At 53.0% G+C, this 22,087-nt stretch overlaps 1 protein-coding gene across 4 annotated transcripts in view; it reads left to right on the top strand.

Moving 5' to 3' along the window:
- LOC125336198 (S-adenosyl-L-methionine-dependent tRNA 4-demethylwyosine synthase TYW1-like) overlaps positions 1-22,087 on the top strand; it is an 87,741-nt gene that overhangs the window by 23,162 nt on the left and 42,492 nt on the right. For all 4 annotated transcript variants that reach the window (XM_048324497.1, XM_048324495.1, XM_048324496.1 and 1 more), the window contains exons 10-12: positions 7,629-7,681; positions 10,778-10,896; positions 19,284-19,393. In XM_048324497.1, the coding sequence (XP_048180454.1) occupies positions 7,629-7,681; positions 10,778-10,896; positions 19,284-19,393 (282 nt within the window). The remainder of the gene's footprint in view (positions 1-7,628; positions 7,682-10,777; positions 10,897-19,283; positions 19,394-22,087) is intronic.

Below are 22,087 nucleotides of genomic sequence, written 5' to 3'. Positions count from 1 at the left end.
TGACCCAACCCAGGCACAGAGAAGGCTCCTAGACTTGATCAATTCCTTAGGAAATGCCTGTAAATAAAGGGCAAAGAGCCAGGTGAAAGGAAGGAGTCCAGGCAGCAGAAGATGCTCAAGTCGCTTTGTGTGAGAGCTGCCAGGAGCTGGTGGAGAGCTGACTGCAATTCTGATGTGCTGGCACAGCTGAAGCACCTGATCAGGAGCAGAGGAGATGGGGAGAATCAGGTTTGGGGGGCTGATTCTTCTCTCACCTGTTAACCAGAGCTGGTAGAATTACCCCATGTGAAATGGAGGAAAATAAACACATCTATATTTGAAGTGCACCTTTTTTTTTGGTTTGTTTTAGATTTTGGCAGGGCTTGGGAGAGTGTTGGGCTTTGAAATTAAGTCTAAGCTGGAACAAAGTACAGGATATGTTCAGGCAAGGATAAAATTTGCTTTCCTTTCTTTGTAACGTGACACTCGCCCCACACAAGGGGACAGTTGGGACAAATGGAAATGTGGAGAAGGGAATGTGCCCTGAATGACTGAAAAGTGTCTCAGGAAAACAAAACAGAAAAGAGATGCAGCTCCTAGCAGTCTGTAGTTCTGTCTGGTACCTTTTGGGTTTCTTCTGGGTGCTTGAGGAGGAGCCTTGTGCAGGTGGTACCTTCCCTTCCAGCCTTCAGCCAGAGCTGACCCTGAGTACAGCTCTTAGAAAGGCCAAGTTCTCGCAGATTTCTTGAATTTTCCTGTGAATAAAGAATCCCAGAATCCCAGACTGGTTTGGATTGGGAGAGACCTTAAAGCCCATCCAGTGCCACCCCTGCCATGGGCAGGGACACCTCCCACTGTCCCAGGCTGCTCCCAGCCCCAATGTCCAGCCTGGCCTTGGGCACTGCCAGGGATCCAGGGGCAGCCCCAGCTGCTCTGGGCACCCTGTGCCAGGGCCTGCCCACCCTCCCAGGGAACAATTCCTTCCCAATATCCCATCCAGCCCTGCCCTCTGGCAGTGGTCACCAGTGGGACAGGTTGACCTTTGAGGTCCCTTCCAACCCAAACCATTCTATGGTCCCTTTTTGGGAGAGGGGGAGGGGCTGTTTTCCCCTTGGGATGGCAAAGCTGGTGTAGGAGTTGGTGAAGGAGCTGGGGCTGAGGGATGAACACCCTTCCTCCAGCTCTCCTTGGGTCAGAGGAGGTGTCAGGAACCTGCAGGCATTTGGGGGATGGATGTTTTGGGGTGAGCTGCCACGCTGGCAACGCCCACGGCCCCCCTTCCCTAAGCCACGCTTGGCTGATGCTGCTGGAGGTCACCAGTGGGACACACTCGTGGCAAGCAAGGGAATGCTGTGGCCTGGGGGTGCTTTTGGACAAAGGGGACAGATACAGGAGGCTCTGCTGCTGCTGCTTTTTGTCTGGGGTTGATGCAGGTGAGAGTATCAGGGGTCTCCGAGGCTGTTCTGTCAAAGGCATCATAGCCTTTGGATATGGGAGGTTTTATATTCCTGTGTTTCTGAGGGAAGGGTGCTCTTGGACTAAAAGAGACATCTGGAAAAGCCAGGTTTTGAGGATCCTTTTGGTCTCTTATGATCAGCTGTTGAGGCTGGAATTTGTTGTAGCTCCTGGCATTCCCACCCCTGAAGTTTGCCAGTCGCATTTTCCTGGATCTAGGCTGGCTCTGGGTTGCCTGTGCAGCAGCTGGATCCCTTTCACTGCCCCCAGGAGGCTTTTACTGTGTCTTAAAAGTGTTCAAGATACTAATTTTGTGTCCAGTGAGATGGATCTGAGGCAGCTGAGAGGCCAAACTTCCCATCCCTTTGGGAGGGACAGGGTTTGTGCTAACAAGGGACAGTCTGCAATCCCTGCTCCTGTCCCCACTCCTGCTTTGGGCTCATGGGAGAAATCCTTCTCCAGTCACGAGCCCTTTGTACTTTTTAAAAGTCTTTCTTCAAACAAGGAGAGAATGTAAAATAGGTCTTGGTGGACTTGGCAGGAATTTCTTCAAGGTTGAGCAGTTTTAGGAATGAACCTGGAGGTTTCTCTTGTTGTGCTTGGGCAATCTGAAAAATTCCACTTCCCAGAGTCCCATTCTTTCTAGATTTGTATAAAACGCTGATATAATCTGAACACCAATGGCATTTCTTGGTGTATTATTATTGTTATTATTATTATTGTTACTGATTTTCAAGTACTCTTTCGGATGGTGGCTCAAGCACAGCAGTTGTGTTCCAATGTGGAAAATGGTCCCTTAAAGGTGGTGGGGATGGGTCCTGCTGTGTCACCACCTCCAGCTCTGGCCCTGTTAAACTGCAGTCCTTCAGAACCACAGGAAACGGGGAATTTCTTCCCTGTAAACCTTCTGCTGGTGTGAGACTGCCCTGAGCTGCAGCTCTAGCAGATAATCACAGAGGCTTCTATTCCAGGAGAGTGCTGGATAGCCCGGCACAGCGGTGCCAGCTGTGCTGTGCTCCCCTCACAGCAGCCCTGCAGAGGCCAGCAGAGTTCCTGAGGCACAGTGTGGCCTCGGAGAGGCCTTCCCAAGCTCCCGGCGCCTGCACTCCTGGACAAGGATGGCTGGGTCTGCTCCTTGTGAGTTTTGGAGCTTTGTCAACCACTGATCTCCTCCATTCTTCCAGAACTGAATCTTTTGCTTTGGGATTTCAAAGTCTTGGGTCAAAGCAAACTTTTGGCGGTGCAGAGATCTGAACTGGGAGGTGTCATCCAGGCAGTGCCTGTCCCCTGTGCTGCCACTGCTGGGGCACCTCCAGGCCCAGGACAACACAGACCCTGAGGGGCTGGAGCGTGTCCAGGGCAGGGAACGGAGCTGGGAAGGGGCTGGAGCCCCAGGAGCGGCTGAGGGAGCTGGGAAAGGGGCTCAGGCTGGAGCAAAGGAGGCTCGGGGGGGACCTTGTGGCTCTGCACAAGTCCCTGACAGGAGGGGGCAGCCGGGGGGGTCGGGCTCTGCTGCCAGGGAACAGGGCCAGGAGGAGAGGGAACGGCCTCAGGCTGGGCCAGGGCAGGCTCAGGGTGGGCATCAGCAGGAATTTCCCCATGGAAAGGGTGCTCAGGCCTTGGCAGGGGCTGCCCAGGGAGGTTTGGAGTGCCCATCCCTGGAGGTGGCACTGAGTACCCTGGGCTGGGGACAAGGTGGGCACTGGGCACAGGGTGGACTCGATGGCCTTGGAGGGATTTTCCAGCCTCAGGGATTCAGTGTCTGTGGGATTTGTTCTGGACATTTTGCCACCTGGGGATAGTCAGCAATCCTTGAAGGCTGCTCAGCACGGCTCTGAGAGGAGCTGTTCAGAGTGTGCAGGTAGCGTGACACAGCTCCTGATAGGGACAGTTGTGCTTGTAGAAATTCAGCTGATCTGCTCTGCTCTCAGAAATAACAGAATTGCTCAGTTGTGGACGTAATTCATCCCCATCCAGGAGCCTGGAAAGACTGGATGTGGCGCTGGTAAATTGGCAAACCACGCCCAGAGCACCTGGATGTCCTGGAATGTGCCCTGGGAATACAGACAGCGTTACAGTCTCCTGGCTCGGTGCTGAGAGCTCAGCTGGGTCCCTCCATGAATTCTCAGAGTTTCAGAGAAAGGACTTTTATTTCCAGGCTGGAGTGGAAATGCTGCAATGTGGTTCCAAAGAGCTGAGCACAGTCTTGCCCCAGCCTCTGGAGCAATCAGGAGCTGTGACTTTGGCCGTCTCTCCAGTTCCAATCCCTCTGTGCTCTGTTAAACTCCAGTTGGCCTGTCAGGGTGAGCAATCACCACATGTTTCCCAGCCTGGTGTTGCTGCCTGATAACACTCCTTTCACCCCAAAGGTTGTTTAAAAGCTTAATTCACGTCCATAAAAGTGACACTTAATTTCAGTGAAGTTTGGCAAGCTTCTAGGTCATCTAAAATTTATCATCTAGAGCAGGATCAACTCATACCCAGCCTTCAGATGAGATGTTCTTGTCCTTTCGTCAGGAGCTGAGCTGATTACTGTGAGCCTGCTTATAATTGAAGGAATCCTTTGCATATTAGACTGTGGAAATAACAAATAGATTGGTTTGTTCAGCTTCAGTGTCTGAAGGTACACAGGGATGGGGAGCAGCAGGTCCATCCAAACACTGGATCCAAATACCCACTTAGAGTTATTGCTCACGGGTCCCAGCCCTTCAGAGCAAAGGAGGGAATGTGGAGTCCTGGCTCCACAGCTCCAGACTTGGGGCCATCAGGAGGATTGGATTCAAGCACCATTGGCCTTGGCAGAGCCACAGGGACGTTGTGGCAAAGCTGATGGAAGAGTGGAGCTGGCCTGAGCTTCCAGAAGGGAGGCTCAGCAGGAGCTGCAGTGTGGGAACAGGGCTGGAGACCCCCAGGCTGGCTTTGATCACAGTTTTTCACGTTTAGTTTGGAACTTTGCAGTAAGGACGTGCCTGTCCTCCTGTGCTGGCACTGCTGAGGTCACACCCCAATCCTGGGGTCGCATTTGGGCCCTCACTACAGAGGGACCCTGAGGGGCTGGGGCGTGTCCAGGGCAGGGAACGGAGTTGGGAAGGGGCTGGAGCCCCAGGAGCGGCTGAGGGAGCTGGGAAAGGGGCTCAGGCTGGAGCAATGGAGGCTCAGGGGGGACCTTGTGGCTCTGCACAAGTCCCTGACAGGAGGGGGCAGCCGGGGGGGTCGGGCTCTGCTGCCAGGGAACAGGGCCAGGAGGAGAGGGAACGGCCTCAGGCTGGGCCAGGGGAGGCTCAGGGTGGGCAGCAGCAGCAGGAATTTCTTCACTGAAAGGGCTGCCCAGTCCTGGCACAGCTGCTCAGGGCAGGGCTGAGTCGCCGTCCCTGGAGGGGCTTAACAGCCCTGTGGATGTGGCACCTGGGGAGAAGGGTCAGTACTGGGGAGTGGTTGGGCTCGATGATCTCAGAGGGATTTTCCAGCCAGAACAGTTCTGTGATTCTGGGACACTCCCAGTTTGTTGCTTAACCTTTTGTGCTTTCTTTTAGCCCAAACTGCTCTGCTGCCTCGTTCCCAGCAGTGCAGCCAGTGCTGAAGGAAGGCTGTGCAGTGCTGTAGAGTCTCTGCTCACCTGCAGCTGGGGTGGAAAACGTGTCCAGCCTTGGTCTCTGGCATTTTCTCTCATTCCCAAGTGTCAAAAGCATGGCATGGCCAGCACGCAGTGCTGGGTGACCACACCTTCTCCCAGGTCCCCACACGGTGAAGGACCCCAGTTCTGTGGCTTCAGGAGTTCTGCTGGTCCCTCCTGTCACCACAGCAGGGACTGCTGGCAGCCACAGGGATGAGTAACCCCCTTCCCATCCCCGGAGCTGGCTGGAGTTTGTAAGACTGTTCTGATGTTGAACATGTGCGGTTTTCTTGGCCTTTGAAGGAAGCTGTGGGTGCTCCACATGGTGGAAGTTGATTTAAGGAACTTAAGAGAAAATGCTGGAGCTCTGGAGCCTGGCACCTTGCTCAGTTTAGCTGCTTGCTCTCTTCCCTCAGACAGCTCAGTAGCAGATCTGGGTGGGCATGTCCTCTTTCCTATGTAATTTTTCTCCAAAACCCATTTGAAAGCAGCCGTGCTACTGCTGCTGACAAGTGATCTGGGAGAGAATAATCTTATATGAATGCTGCTGCTGGATTTGGAGAAATGGGAAGAATAAGGCTTGGGCTGTACTGTGTGACAGCAGCAGAGTGTGCCTTGGACATCTGTTAGAGGAGGAAGAATGCAGCACCTTTTCAGCTCTCAGCCACAAATCGTCTAAGGACACACATTTAGCAGGGCAGGGAGGTCTCAGCTGAGATTAGACCTTGCTGGACAAGCTGTTTGCAACGGAGAGCTGCAGGAAGGCAGGACAGAGCCACGGCAGGGAGATGTTGGGTTCCAGCCATATCCAGCTGTGTGTGTGTGGCTGTGCCCCTGGGGCTGCCCCAGGATCTGCTGGGTCTCAGCCAGTCGGAGGTACAGGTGTCCCCAAGACTGCATGTGGCTCTGGGGACTGTCTTGGAAGGGCTGTCACAGAATCCCAGAATGGTTTGGGCTGCAAGGGACCTTAAAGGGACAGGGCAGAGACACCTTCTACTGTCCCAGGCTGCTCCCAGCCCCAATGTCCAGCCTGGCCTTGGCCACTGCCAGGGATCCAGAGGCAGCCACAGCTGCTCTGGGCACCCTGTGCCAGGGCCTGCCCACCCTGCCAGGGAACAATTCCTGCCCAAGATCCCATCCATCCCTGCCCTCTGGCACTGGGAAGCCATTCCCTGTGTCCTGTCCCTCCAGCCCTTGTCCAAAGTCCCTCTCCAGCCTCCCTGCAGCAGAGGTCACTCTGCCTGTACATTCCAGCGTGAGGAGGTGGATCAAACACATCAGGTGGAGTGGGCAGAGAGCCTGAGCAGGTCCCTGCCGGGTGTGAGTGGCAGGAGCAGGGCTGTCTGATTCCCTGTTAGCCCTGTCTGTGTGCACACAGTTGAATTTCTGCGTCTGCAGCTGGTGTGGCATCTGCTGCTGCTGTAGTTCCTGGCTGGCTCGCTCGGTGTCCTTGCAGCTGTGGGGACTTTGGGATGCAGTTGCTCTCGCTGGGACCGTGCTGTGCCAGAGCTGCTCAGGGACAAATGAGCAGGGCAGGGCAGGGCAGTGCTGCTGCTGCTGCTGCTCTGTGGAGGAGCTGAAGGCCAGTTTGCTGAGCTGAAGGCTTTTCTCCTGTTAAGTTTGTGCTGGTTGGCAGGAAGAAGACTTGATAGCTGAAATGTGATATTTTTCCTTCCCTTGAAAGCCTTAATAAGAGCAGCAGCCTGCAGTTGGCAGCTGAGATGTGCTGAGTGTGGGGACAGCCAGGCCAGTGACATACGAACCCCACTGTGAGGGACACGGTGAGGCGTCTCAAATCCCTCTTATTTTTATGCTGATTTGGAGGGACTTTTAATCCTTCAGACATATTGGCCTCTAAGCACTTTTCTCAAGGAGGAATGAATATAACCCCACTCGAGCAGGTTGGGTAATAATAGCACTTAGTGCTTAAAGAACATTGTGCAATTAATCCTCCTGGACCCATTGGAATGGAATTGTGTTGATCTTGGCTGGGAACAGGGAGGTGATCTGAGCTCAGCCTTCATCTGGGCGTGGAGGAGTAGCTCCCTCACCGTGGCTGCCCCAGAAGCAGTGGGGTGGAGCTGGTGAGGCCCACGTGGGGTTCAGGCTGAGCCCTGCTTGTGTTCCCCTCCTGTGCCCTCCCAGCTGCACTGGGAATCAGCTCCTGTCCTCCAGGCTGGGCAGGGATCCTGGGTTCTGGGGTAGGAGGCTGTTCTGGGGTCATGGCTTGGGGCCAGGGAGATGCTTCCAGTTCCCTGTCCTGCTCCTTGGGGTCTGGGAGCTGTCCCACAGCCTGGGTTGGACAGGCTCTGCCATCCTCTCCATGCAGGAGTGTGCTGGGCACCCTGATTCAAACCAGACTCAGCAGCATCGATAAATGTCCCATGAGAAGAAAGCATTTCCAGCTGGCTGAAGTCCCTGTGGTGGCACTGCCATTGTTGGTGGTGTCACCTTGGGGCCAGTGGGGAAGAGCAGCATTGGGCCCATGGTGTTAATCATTGTAGGTACCAACTGGTATGTTTAGTGGATCACTTCTTGCAGGCTAAACTCAATTGTTTGATGATTTTTGCTTTGTTTTCAGGTTATAAACTCATTGGGAGCCATTCTGGGGTGAAGCTCTGCCGATGGACAAAGGTATGCTCTGTTTCCTTTTCTCATTTCATAAATAAAACCAAAGCTAGAGACTTACTCAGGTATTCCAATTTCTTGGTGAAATGTCATTTAAAAATGTGCTATTATTTGCACAAACCCAGATTCCATCTTCCAAGCTGTAATCTTGCATTTCCAGCTGTTAAAATCCCTCTGCAAAGAGTGAGAATGCAATTGTGGCAAAGAGCTGGGAACATCCTTTTCTGGTTTTTCCTGTTACTCTGCTAAACTCTCTCCTGCTTACTGAAATCCAGGCAGGGAAAAGTGGGAAGGTTGTATCCTGTGTGAGGCTGTGGAGCAGGGATAACACAGCCTCTGTCACACCTGAGCAGGCACACGAGGCTGCCTGAACCCCCTGTCCTGGGGCTGGCTTGGGACAGTGACAGTCAGGGCTCCCCTGCTTCTCAGCATTTACCAGATCAGATCTCCAGGGTGAGGTGTTGTTGATGATGTAACTGTTGATGATGTAACTGTTGATGATGTAACTGTTGATGATGTAGCTGCTGTTAATGATGTGGCTGCTCTGTGAGAGTGTGCAGTACCTGTGTGTGTGAGCACACCCGTGTGACACGGCCTCCTCCCAGCCCTCTGCTTGTCTCCTGGAGGCTCTGGAACTCAGTAGCTTTTCGAGCAGTTTCCAGACTTAAAAACATTCCCAGCAGAGGCACAGAGCCCTGGAGAACAAAGTGCAGCCTCTCCAGGGTGGGTGTGGTTTCAGCTGCCCTGGGCAGGTCCCTTGGAGCTCACAAGCTGAGAGTTGGTCTCTAATGTTGTACATTTGGGGAGCAATGATCAGAGAATCATTAAGGATGGAAAAGCCCTCTGAGATCACCGAGTTCAACCGTTCCCCAGCACTGCCAAGGCCACCACCACTGCCCCACGTCCCCAGGTGCCACATCCACAGGGCTGTTAAACCCCTCCAGGGACAGGGACTCAGCCCTGCCCTGGGCAGCTGTGCCAGGACTGGGCAGCCCTTTCAGTGAAGAAATTCCTGCTGCTGCTGCCCACCCTGAGCCTCCCCTGGCCCAGCCTGAGGCCGTTCCCTCTCCTCCTGGCCCTGTTCCCTGGCAGCAGAGCCCGACCCCCCCGGCTGCCCCCTCCTGTCAGGGACTTGTGCAGAGCCACAAGGTCCCCCCTGAGCCTCCTTTGCTCCAGCCTGAGCCCCTTTCCAGCTCCCTCAGCCGCTCCTGGGGCTCCAGCCCCTTCACCCACCATGATGCAGCATCGTGCACCCCTGAGCATCCCTGGATGAGAACCTCTGGAATGAGCACCTCGTTAACATGCCAGCAGCACATCTCTAACTCCTGTGCTGTGGCAGTGATCAGTCCTTGCTCTCTGAGCTCTCCTTTGGTGCATGATTAACTTTGTTTATTTTTGAAAGAGCCCTTAGGATGCCGTCCCCAGGGTGGGCTGCAGAGAGTTTTCATTGCAGTGCCTGGTGACAATGAACTGTTCCATCAAGAGCCTTTTTCTCCTGAGCAGCATCAAGAGCCCACCCTGGGCTGTCAAGAGTGCTTGTGGGGATGCACTGATCCCACTGCTGCTCTGCTGGTCACTCTTACAACCACTTCTCTCTGCTAGCATTTTTAGTGTCAGACATGATCACGAAATGTTTAAAGGAAAACTTGCCAAACTTCAATGTTGTGACTGAGAAAGCCAGAGAACCTGTTTTTATGAAAGAGCCAGACTTTAATGCAGCTCTGTAAGGCCATTTCACAAAGTAAATAGCAGCTCTGTGTGCTTAGATGGGCACACACTATTTTTAGCTTAAGCAGGAATTGAATGTAAAGTCTTCCAATAAATTGAGCTGAGATTGGTTCCAGGCAGTGGCTTTGCCTCAGGTTCACGCCAGTGTGTGAGAGTCTTCAGGAGCCTTTGTGGAGATTTGTGTCTGTGGAAAGCAGGAGCAGGGCTGGCAGCATCAGTATTAAGTAGAGTTTCACAGGGATATCTCAGATGGAAAAGATTGGGTTCTGTCAAATTCCAGAAAAAAGCAGAAATATTTTAGGAAGAGTCTGTTTATTTGCCTTAGGAAAGGCCAAATATAACTTGCTCTCCTGAATTTGTGAATCTCCTGGAGTCTCTGTCATTTGAAGAATGAGTAGAATAAACAGCATTTTCCATGTCATTTCATCTTCCACCTGTACAACCAGTTAGGGATTACCTGTAGATTTGTCCCTGCTGCTCCTTTCTGTTGGATCACCAGGACTCTCCAGGAAGAGGAAGGCAGATTAAAAGCTGCCATGTTATATTTCAGATTTTCTCTTGAGAGTAGTAAAGTTTCTTTCTCATTTATTATTATTTAACTGAGCTAATGAAAGACAGCCTTTCCTGCAAGCAGCCTGCATGATAAATAGGAGTTGAATCCTGTTGGGAAAGCTGCTGTGGCTGTGCTGGGAGGGGAAGTGCAGCATCCTGCTGGAGCCACTGCCGGCTGTGAATGAGGGTTTATAAGGTCAGGGCATTTATTTAATTTAGTGCTGCAAGAAATACTCTGCCAGATAAATGAAAAGAATGGAGTGTGCAGTAGGACAGCCTGGAAATGGATCCTTGTTACTCCTGAGTGAGCTTTTCCAGGAATGCCTCCTGCAGCTCAAGAGGCTTCACCTGCTTTGCATGGGCTGGGTCCGAAAAGCTCCAGGAGAGCACATCCTTGTGCTGGGGTCTGCCAGGAAGGGATTGAGTAGCTTAAAGTTCTTGCTCCTCTAACACAGCGCTGAGTCTGACCTCCTGAATGCACTTTGGCTGCCAGGATCATGTAAAGAGCCACATTTTATAGTGAGCTGGGCATTCCTCGGGGCAGGTGGCACTGGTGTCCCTCTGCCCTGCTCGGGGCTTTGCTGAGCTTGGAACTGAAGTCACGGGTGGCTGCAGGGAGCAGGTCAACAGCTGTGCCCTCAGTTGGGCTCCTGTTGGGGAGTTTAAAACTCTCCTGGTGTGTGTGTGTGTGTGTTTCCCTGCCCTCAGTCTGGTCCCAGATGTGGTTTCTAACTCTCCTGGGGGGTGTGTGTGTGTTTCCCTGCCCTCAGTCTGGTCCCTGATGGGTTTCTAACTCTCCTGGTGTGTGTTTCTCTGCCTCAGTCGATGCTGCGGGGCCGCGGGGGCTGCTACAAGCACACCTTCTATGGCATTGAGAGCCACCGCTGCATGGAGGCCACCCCCAGCCTGGCCTGTGCCAACAAGTGTGTCTTCTGCTGGAGGTAAGGCACCCGTGGGCTGTGGCTACGGGGTGGGGGCTCTGTGGGACACGGCAGCTGTCCCTGAGCCAGCTCCAGCTGTGCTCTGGAGAGCGTGGGCTGGGCGGTGTTGTGTGAACCCCCCGAGGTGCTGAGCAGTGGCAGCGTCTCTGGAAATGGGACCATTTTCCATATTTAAAGTACCTTCACCCCCACCAATTCCATTGCTCTGAACAAGTGAAAAGTGGTGACTCAGTAACTGTTGCCTTCCTAAACCAGCAGCTGATAAATCCCAGCATCACTGAGATAGGGAAAGTCCTCCAGGATCACTGAGTCCACCCTGTGCCTGATCCCCACCTTGTCCCCAGCCCAGAGCTCTGAGTGCCACCTCCAGCCCTTCCTTGGGCACCTCCAGGGGTGGGCACTCCAAACCTCTGTGGGCAGCCCCTGCCAAGGCCTGAGCACCCTTTCCATGGAGAAATTCCTGCTGCTGTCCACCCTGAGCCTCCCCTGGCCCAGCTTGAGGCCGTTCCCTCTCCTCCTGGCCCTGTTCCTGGGAGCAGAGCCCGACCCCCCCGGCTGCCCCCTCCTGTCAGGGACTTGTGCAGAGCCACAAGGTCCTCCCTGAGCCTCCTTTGCTCCAGGCTGGACAACCTGTCCTCAACTCAATGGCTCCCCATTTTGGTCAGGAGAGTATCCCCTTTTCTCAGAGGACTGACTTTGGGGTTAATCCCTGAAGGAAAGGAGCTGTGCTGGTTTGAGCAGCTCCAGCACTCCTCACTCACTCCTGCCTGGGCTTCCAAGGGAGGTGTGTGCCAGGCTGGGGGAGTGCAGGGTGGGATTGGGAAGAGAGGCTGAGGCTCAGCAGAAATGCCAGCAGTGACGTGAGAGCGCCTGGAGTGGGAGGACATGGAGGTTGTGCTTTGAGCTCTTTTGTTTTCCACCCTGCTAAATCGTCCCATGCGAGCTGTACTTCCTCTGGGACTTGTGCCTTACCCCAGGCTGCCAACAACACCCATTCCATCCCCCAGCCTGCGTGTCCAGCATCCCAGTGAGTAATCCCTGAGCAGCCTGGGACAGTGGAAGGTGTCCCTGCCATGGCAGGGGGGTGGAGTGTGATGGGCTTGAAGGTCCCTTCCCACCCAAACCATTCTGGGATTCTGTGATAACATTTCCATGCAAAACCAGCCAGATTCCTCTGAGTGCCTCTTTCTGTCTTTCACAGTCCTCGGATTTTAATAATGCAGGTATTTCATGGGAGCATTTAAAGGGCTGCCCAAACTTTGAGGGTCCTTGAAAGCTGTGTCCCACGTTAAATGTGAGCACTGGACACTGGGCATCCTGTGGGGTTTGCATTTGGGAGTCTTTTCCAAAGTGACCACTGGTGCTCTGGGTGGGCTTTCCTCAGATCCTGGCTGGGAAGGAGGCAGCAAATGGCACATTTCATGTGCAGCTTCTGCTTTGCTTCAGAGCAGGCAGTGCCTGGGAAGGAAAACCTTCTGCTCCTCTCTGTTTCTGTGTGGGGGTGCGTTGAGTCCTGCAGTGGGACTGTGCTGGGAGGGACGTGGCCCTCTGTCCCTCTGTCCCCACACACAGGGCACATCCTAAACAGCAAACAGGAGCATGGTCAGGATGAGGGGCTGTGTTCCCAGCTCTGCTCCACAGAGCATTTCCCAGTTTCTCTTCCCGATGCCCTCACTCAGGCTTTTCTGGCAGCCTGGATGTGGAATAGGCTGAATCACAGAAGTCCAGCAAGTGTGAACTGGAGAGTGCAGAAACTGATAAATGAGATAGTACAGATTTATCAATAATTGATAAATCAGTCCATTAGTGCAGAGACCCAGAGAAGCTGGCACCATTCCGTGTGTCTCTAACTCGTCATCCTGTCGCTGTCACCTGTCACTTCAGAGGGCTCTGCCTGATGAGAACGAGTGCTACAATGCTGATTTTCCTGATGGCTGCAACCTGAGTGCGAGGAAACAGCTTCCCAGGGCACTGTGCTCAGAGTTTCAGTATTGAGTCAGTCATTTCCCTCCTGTGGGAAGGGGGATGGCAGGTGTTGGACTCTCCCATGTGGAATGCAGCTGGCTGTCTTCAGGCCTCCCCTGGAAGCTGGAAAGTTTAAGTTGGAAGATGTAAGGCCTAATTTGAGGTTCATCCCAGGACCTTAAGCTTGACTTGAAAAGGTTTCTTTTTGGTGACTTTTCCAGCTCCTGTGCCTGGGCTGCTGCAGCTTTTGTGTGGCTGTGAGGGGGATCTTCCCTCCCTCCTTCCCACACCCAATCCCTGCTGATCCTGTGCCAGCCCAGCTCCCAAACCCTGCAGTCAGGCCTCTGTTTTAAGCCCCCCACACCTTGCAGGTTGTTCAGCATGTGAGACTGAAGAGGAGCTGCAGGCCCTGGTGGCTGGGCAGGATAAACAAGGCAGCTCTGGAGCAGCAGGTGCCATCTGTGCGCTGCAGACACGTGAAGCACTGTTCTGCTGGCAGAACGTTTTTCACACAGGTTTTGTGCTGGGCTCCTCGTGCAGCTCTGCACGCTGCCTTGCAGATAAGCTTGCTGGGATTCTTTCTTCTTGATCTCTTCTTTCAGGATTTTGACATTTGTAGACTCCGCCAGTGTTTCCAAGTGCACAAGCACCGAGCTCCCCCCGGATCCCCGAAGGAAAGGCCAAGGAGCCAGTTTATTTTCTCTTGCTCACTTTGGCAAGAAATGCTGCAGTTCAGCTGCTTTCCCTGGGAATTGGATGTCATTGGAGTTGGCTGGTCCTGGCTCACACATTTTGGCCCCAAACCAGTAATGATGGAATCACAGAGGGGTTTGGGTTGGGGCCTTAAAGGGCATCAGTTCCAACCCCTGCTGTGGGCAGGACACCTTCCACTGGGCTCATGGGTGGAGCCAGTATCCAAACACCCTCAGAAAATTAGGTGTTGTTGTCAGAGATGTGCCTTCACTCTGCACTGGATGCTTTCCTTCGCCCCCTTGTCCCTGGGACCTGTCTCAGCTGCCAGGGCCTCCTCACTGGCTCTCTGCCTGTCCCCTTCAGAGAGGTTGGGGATGCAGGATTGCATGGCAGCTTTTTGTGGGGACAGAAAAAGCCACCTGGGAGATGGGAATGGCTGGAGCTGTGTCAGGTTGGATCTCAGGGAAAGGCACTGCCCAGGCTCCCCACGGAATGGGCACGGCCCCGAGGCTGCCAGAGCTCCAGGAGCATTGGGACAGCGCTGCCAGGGATGCCCAGGGTGGGGTTGTTGGGGTGTCTGTGCAGGGCCAGGGGCTGCGCTGGGTGATCCCTGTGGTCCCTTCCAGCTCAGGATATTCCAGGATTCTCCAAGGTGGATTGTTTGGTGTCCCCCCCAGGCAGCACTGAGGCTGTTCCATCAAAAGCATTGAGGGGGACACCCCACACCTCAATTCCTGCAGCATCCCCAGTCATAATCCTGCCCTCCAAGGGAGTCTCACTCTCTATCCCTGCTCCCAGCTGCTCTCACTGGGGCTGTGTCTCTTTAGCTTAATTGCCTAAATGGAAATGTGCAAGTGACCAAATCTTTTAATCAATTAGAGCAAGTGTGGGTTCGGAGCTCTGTGACACCTCCCTGCAGCACAGGCACCAGGCAGGCCTGATTTGATGAGGGTTTTTGGCTCAGTGTCCAAAGCCCAATCAATTATTGTGGAGAGATGGAACAGCTAAATAAGATTTAAATTAATAGGGTTTATTACTTTTGCATCTGAGGAGGAGGCAAACCAGACAGAGTGAAATATCCTGTGAAGAAATTGGCTCGTATTTCTTCTGCTGTAACTTTAATGTTTGTACCTGTGCTTGGAGGTTTCAGGTTTTGCTCGTAGACAGCAGCTGAAGTTGTGTTCAGACACTAAATCTGTGGGTGGCCAAAAGCCAGGCATCACAGTAAGCCCTGCAAAATACAGAGATTAAAAATTAATAATTTTAATAATAATTGCAGGAGAAGGGCTTAAGGTCTTTAAAAAATTAAGAAGAAACTGAAAACAAAAGCTTCTCCTCAGTAACTAACTTGATTCCAGGGGGTAAATTCTTGAGGGAAATGGGGGTTATTGATATCAAAGGAGTGGCCAGTGCAGGTTTGTAACACCTGCAAGCTGAGCCTGGAAGCTCAGAGAGTCTCTGTGCATGTCCAGCCACCAGTCCTGGTTCTGCTCAGCTGCTGCTCTCCCCTCCCAGGGTTTCAGTTTGGTGATGGGTTTGTTCCCTGAAGGGATCTGTTGTGACCAAGGTTCATCCCTCACTGGGTTCTTCACTGGTTTGTTGAGTTTTGGGCCTGTCTGTCTGCCAGGTCCTCTTGAAATAACCAAACAAATGGAGTGAGGGACAACAGAGAATGTGCCCATGACTGGTAAAAAAAGCCTTGGTGCCTTTATGTGCTGCTCTGTCAGCTCTGTCATCTGAGGCATTTCTAGCAGAAAATGTTCATGTGTGGGATTGAAATCTCTAATTTTCATTTTATAGCACTTTGCGTTGTCCTGGACTTGGACTTCTTGAAGGTTCTGGTACTTGTTACAGTCAGCTCCCAAATTTATGGCAATTTATGGTGAATATAAACAGATTATGGGCTGTGAAATGTCCTCGCTGGGCCTTGGTTGTCCCTGCAGGGTTAGTGCCAGGTCCAGCAGTCACTGATGTGGGGCAGTGACTGGGGGCTTAGAAAGTGAACTTGCACATTTTGGCATCCAGGTGAGTTTTGGAATAGTCTGGGAAGCTGTGCTGAGCAGGGGTGGGATGGGTGGACACAAGCACAGGACATTGAGCATCACCTGCCATTCAGGAGACTCTGCTCTTAAAAAAGGGAGCATCTCAGAGCTGGGATGGAGTTTTTCAGCATGGGGCATCTTCCATCTTTAAGGTTTCAATGGGAAGAAAATCACAGAATTCTTCTGGTTGGAAAAGCCCTCTAAGATCCTTGAGTGCAGTTGTTCCCCCAGCAGTGCCAAGGCCACCAGACCGTGTCCTCAAGTGCCACATCCACGGGGCTTCTAAACCTCTCCACCCCTGCCCTGTGACCACCCTTTCCATGAAGAAACTCCACTTAATGTCCAGTCTGAGCCACCCCTGGCACCCTCTGATCCTGTCAGCCCATTTATCCAGCCTGCTCTAGGGAGACTTTACCCATCCTAGGGAAAACATTTTGTTCAAATTCAGCATCTCAGTCCTGGTCTCTTCCCAGGCCAGTGTGGGCTCCTCCTGTGGCTCTCAGGAGGTGCAGAAGAGAAGGTACAGCCAGCTTCAGACTGTACCAGCAGGAACATCAAACATGCTTGGCTTGTGCGTTGGCCAAGCCTTTTTTGTGGTCTCCCTCCTCCCCTCATGCCAGGGAAGGTCCTTGGGATCTCTTCCGTGTGTCCTTTCCTGGTCATGTCTGATGTTTTGCCTTCCCCTTTCTGCTGATGGCCCTGAGTTTCTGTGCTCCTCCCTTTGTTTGCAGCTGGAGGCTCACAAGGCTGCAGAGGAGCAGATTGATTTTGTTGTTCTGTCTCTGCTTTTTATTGCTGCAGTTTGCACTTCTGCCTTAATAGGGCTTCCAAAACTGCCAGTTCTCCTGAACTTCTTTTCCCTTCAGCTCTTCTCCTCTGGCATCTCCCCTGCTGGCTCTCAGGGTTCACTGAGCCTGCTTCTTGAATTCTTCTGATTTTTATTCTGCTCCTGCCCTCCCTGGGAATGATGTGCTCTGTCCTCTCATGTCACTGTCACCAGCACTTCCTCACCTTCCTGTTCCCCACTAGGCATCACCCTGGGGCAGTCGATCACTGCAGTAAATGATATTTTATCCCTGAGCTGCATCTGCCCTCAGAGCTCCTTAATAACCATCTGCAGAATGGATGAAGCAAAAGCTGATTTATTAAAATAGTCCCCAAGCAACTGGGGAGGCACAACACAGCCCCTGGGGAGCTGCACCTTCACAGGGCTCCCAGGGGCTGCCAGGGACTCAGGGAATGCTGTCCCATAGTCCTGGTGGATCGGAGGTGTGCCAAGACTGCAGGGGAAGCGGGATGGGAGGCAGGCTGGGGAAGTTCCAGGGGAGCCAGCAGGAGCTTCCCATTGTGTTCCGTGCAGTCCGTGGGGCTGTGGCACTGAGGTGTCTCTGAAGGAGCAAACCAAACCTGTTTCACACCTGGAATCTCTGCTAGGACCAAGGTTTTCTGCCCTGAGGGGGTTTGGGCAAGGTTTCATTTTACTTGGGTTATTTTGGCAAGGAAGGAAGGAATGAATCCCCGACACAAATTCCTGCTCAAGACTGGTGTAGCCGGTGAGGTGGGTGATGGGAGGGGATGGGAAGGTGACACTGGAATTCTGTCTGTGCTGGGGGCTGGGGACCAATCTCCTGAACCCAAGACATTGCTCCTTTGTCCTCCTCTTAGCAGAGAACCTCCTTTTTGCCAGATAAGCAGCTCTGTAGACTTGACCTGGTGTGTTTATTAAAGAGTTGGATGTGTTAAGAATGCAGGGCCTGTTGGACACTAATCGCTGTCCAGGGTGCACCCAGAGCCTATTGATTTCCTGCCAGCTGGCCCTATTAAATATACAAGGTACAAGTTTTGCAGTTAAACATGTAAGAGTTTTATAAATGCCTTTTATAGCTGACATTCAGAAAACTTTCTGTGTTGCCAGATGGGGAAATAAAGGGGAAATTCAAAAAGCTGCTTTGGCTTAAAGGATCCTTGAGGTGGTAAAGTTTGAGAGCAGTGTTTGAACCTTTGCTCTTGAAGTGGATGAAGAAATGTTTGGGTGAAAAGGCTGATTTTACTGAGCCTGGGTTTGGAGTTTGTGTTTTAGCACTGTCAGAGGGTGCAGCTGCAGGTGTTTCTCACTTGGAGAATCCCAGAATCCCAGACTGGTTTGGGTTGGAAGGGACCTTAGAGGTCATCAAGATCAACCCCCTGACATGGGCAGGGACCCCTTCCCCTATCCCAGGCTGCTCCAGCCTGGCCTTGGGCACTGCCAGGGATCCAGGGGCAGCCACAGCTTCTCTGGGCACCCTGTGCCAGGGCCTGCCCACCCTCACAGGGAGGAATTTTTTTCCTGATATCCATCCCAAACCTCCTCTCTTTTGGTTTGAATCCATTCCCCCTTGTCCAGAGGTCAGTGGGAGCCTTTTGCTTGTCCCTGGTAAGGACTGGACCAGCCCCTTCATTCTGGGAAGGTGCTTCCCTGTCCTTTCTCCCTCAGTTACATGCTGGGAGTCTTGTCCTGATCCCCTGTAGCTGGAAGGCTGAGTGCAGCTGTAACCTCCCAGTTGTCCCCAGGGCTCAGGGGTGATGGAGAGGGCTGCAGGAAGCAGAGCTCACCTGGCTGGAAAGCTGAGTGTCAGGAGTGTATTTGCTTGGTGGTGTTCTCCTGTCCAGAGCTGAGTTAAAAGCTGAGAGCTTTTGTGAAAGACCCCGCCCAGTGTGCTGCTCGTAATGAACTGTGCTGTGGGAGTGGTAGGGAGAAAGTGGAGGGACTTCTGGAGCGTATTTTGGGGTGAAGCAGGAAAAGGTGGAGAGAGAACGAGGAGGTGAAAACACAGAATTTCATTGACTTCCCTAGGATGATATTGAAGGGCTGGATGATCCTCTCATGCTAATAAAGTAAGAAATGGGGAGGAACTCCGTGGATCTTCCAGGTGCCTGGGTGGATTTACCTGGACTGGCTTTTGGTGGTTTCCAAGAAAACAGAGATGGGGACAGTGATCCTTTCCAGGCAAGGCTGGCTTCCCAACCCAGTGTGACCCAGCTGTTCCTCAATTCTGTGATTTTCCCCTGCAATCTGCGTGGCTCAGGGGGATTAAAATCTGGGAGATTACCCAGATCCATTGGGAATGCATCCCTGGTATAGCACAGGCTTCCTGCTCTCTTCTGGGAGTTTGGAGGAGCCTGCCCTCCTCTGTCCTGGTACCAGAGCACCACACAAAGGTCGGGGTGGAAACAAATCCTGTCCTCCTCAGGTGGTGCTTGGTACCTTTGAAACTGAACTAAAAATGGCCTGGGATCTTCCTTCTGCAGAGCTGTGGGCAGAGAGGAGGCAGAACCAGTTTCCCTTTCTTCGTAGAGGTTTTTGCAGACATTATTATGGAATTATATATATTCCAAATATATATATTTTTTTTTTTTTTTTGGAATATATAATATATAGTGGAAACCTTTCACCCCTGCTTCGAAATAGGCATATAAAGTTTAATATTATCCACAAGGTCTATTCTTCCTTCTGGGAGAGCAGAGCCTGGAGGGAGAGGGGTGTGAGAGTGGTGTTCAAAGGTGACAGCCAGAGGTTGGGGCAGCAGCAGGAGGTTGCTGGGAATTTCTTGTTGCTTTGAATATTGTTGATGCCAAGTCTGCAGGTGGCAGGTGACTTCTCCAGGTGGGTTACAAGTGACAGTGAGTGACTGCCCCCTCTTCCCTCAGGCACCACACAAACCCCGTGGGCACCGAGTGGCGCTGGAAGATGGACCAGCCTGAGATGATCCTGCAGGAGGCCATTGAGAACCACCAGAACATGATCAAGCAGTTCAAAGGTAACTTCTGCTCTGTCCCCACCCCTGGTGCTTTTAGAGCATAACCAGCAGTGGCATCTTCCAAACACAGGTGAGAATGTTCTGGTCCTTTGGGAAGGAGGCCTGAGATTCGGGGTATCAGAAAGATGGGGGAGAAGAAGCTTCTGTGGCACATTTAATGTCTGATGAAATGATTCTGAGCCCCTGAGTGTGTGCTGCTGCCTGGAGGGAGTGGAGTGGAGTTGCCTCTGGTGCATCCTGGTAGCTGTGAAATCCTTTCCCTTGGTGTGCAGAGCCTTCCACAGTGGTTAAAGCCAGCCTGGGTGATGGGGGAGCCTGGCTCCTCTGGAAAAGGGAGGGCAGGTAGGAAGCAAAAGCAATCAGCCTCTTACCTGACAGGAAATAAACTGCCAGCCTTAATACCCAGCTTTGTGTGAGCCCTGGAACTTCTGGGCTGTGTTTGTCTCATCAACAATGAAACAGCAGCAACCAGCAGGTTTTGATTTTCAGGAATTATTCAGTACCTGTGGTTGTGACTGAAGCTGCAGTTCCACAGCACCTTTGCAAAGCACTGCCCTTTGCTTCCCACAGAAATTCCTGCAGTTTGACATTCTGTGTCTGTACTATGGGGAAGGCTGGGGGGTTTTACTGCCCAAGTGTGATGATCTGGCTGCTCTGCCAAGGTCAGCTCTGCGTGCTGGCGGGGCTGGCCAGCTTGGCAGGACAGCTCCAGGGTTCTGCTCTTCCCAGCTGCCTGTGAGCAGCAGGAATGCAATGGAACAGCCATAAAAACGTGTGAGATGAGCCCTGGCCTTGGCTGTCATTTTGGGAACCCAATTGTTCAGGCTGGCTGTGCTCAAGGAGAATCCGATGGACCCAGGATGTGTCAGGCACAAAACCCTTCTGTCAGCAGAGCAGAGCTGCTCTGTCTCAGTGTCTGCAGTTGGATCATGGGTGGAAAAACAGCTCAGGGTAGGGCCCCATGGGCTTCATTGGCCTCACGTGCCTGGTTTGGAGCAGCAGCTCCAGGGAAGTCTCACTGCTGGGGTTTCTTTGGCACCGTGTCAAACATCAGCTGCCCCAGGGGTGCTGGGGCTGAAACACCCTCAGCAGCTTGGCAGGGGAGTTTTGGGGAGGGGACAGGTGCACTCAGGGCAGGGCTTTGCCTCAGGGGTCCTGGAGAAACACCAGTGTTGAGCCAATGGATGCATGGAAGGGGCTGGAGCCCCAGGAGCGGCTGAGGGAGCTGGGAAAGGGGCTCAGGCTGGAGCAAAGGAGGCTCAGGGGGGACCTTGTGGCTCTGCACAAGTCCCTGACAGGAGGGGGCAGCCGGGGGGGTCGGGCTCTGCTGCCAGGGAACAGGGCCAGGAGGAGAGGGAACGGCCTCAGGCTGGGCCAGGGCAGGCTCAGGGTGGATATTGCGGAAATTTCTTCCTGGAAAAGGCTGCCCAGCCCTGGCACAGCTGCCCAGGGCAGGGCTGAGTCCCCATCCCTGGAAATGTTCAGAATTCGTGTGGATGTGGCACCTGGGGACAGGGGTCACTGGTGGCCTTGGCAGTGCTGGAGAGTGTTTGGACTGGATGATCGTGGATGTTTTTCCCAGCGTTAATGGTTCTGTGGTTCTGAGCACTGGGAGGTTCTGCAGGAGATCCACAACCCCAGCTCGGTCCGTGCTGGGATTGTCCCTGTCCCCAGAACAAGGGACACAGACTTGGTTTCTGTTTGGGAGGGACACGTTACACATCAAAGTGAGCTTGTTCAGCCAGGGTGGGGCCTGGAGAGGGGGGACCCTCCAGCCCTGGAGGCTTTCAAGTCTCCCAAGTAAAGCCATTATCACCCTGTACCAAGGAAGAGCCTTCTCCTTCCCTTACCCTCCTGTCTTCCCCAAAGGGGTTGAGGAGAGGGAACGATTATGGATAGACTTTTCAGCATCTGAAATACTGCTGAAGTGTCAGGGGACCTGTCAGGACATCCCAGTTCTCTCTTTTTGGAGCTTGTTTTCCAAATTCATAAATATTGCTCAAAACCTGCCTCTGCATCCTGAGCACAGTTACCCTTGACCTGGAACTGTGAAAGGAGGAAAAAGGAAAGCTCTGGACCAGAACTGGCAGCAGATTAGGAAAAGAAAAGCTGGTTTGCTTCTGCAGAGTGATAGATGGCAACATTCCTGTCCTGAGTGCTGTGAGTCAAAGGTTTATTAAGGAGAAGAAAAATCGGTAAGAAAAGCCCAGGAGCTCCTGTTCATTTAGTGAGTTTTATGTCATTCTACCCTGAGGTGTGTGGGGAAATACTGTTAGGGTGGAAGCAGTGAAAGCCAAATTGAGCAGGAGCTGTGTGAGCGAGCCAGGGACAGGGAAAGGTTCAGCTCTGGCACGAGCAGAGTCCCCAGTGGGCAGTGCCAGGGCTGGAGCTGCCTTGGGCAGGAACAGGACTGGCTCCTCCAGCAGCTCTGCACAGAGAGCAGGGGGGTTTATTGGCATTGAGTTTTAAAGAAAAAAGACAGCAAAATCCCAGGAACCACCTGGTTGAGCAGTGAGGGCACCCAGGTCGCTGTGGGGAATGAAGGACAGGTTGTGGCTGGTCTCTGTCCCTTGTGCTGGCACTGCTGGGGCACCGCCAGTCCTGGGCACTGCAAGAAAGACCCTGAGGGGCTGGAGCATGTTCAGGGCAGGGAACGGAGCTGGGAAGGGGCTGGAGCCCCAGGAGTGGCTGAGG

Source organism: Corvus hawaiiensis, chromosome 20, assembly GCF_020740725.1.
Source record: "Corvus hawaiiensis isolate bCorHaw1 chromosome 20, bCorHaw1.pri.cur, whole genome shotgun sequence".
In the NCBI taxonomy this organism is placed as follows: Eukaryota; Metazoa; Chordata; class Aves; order Passeriformes; family Corvidae; genus Corvus; species Corvus hawaiiensis.
Note: the sequence above shows the minus strand (reverse complement) of the source record. Positions and strands in the feature narration are given on the sequence as shown.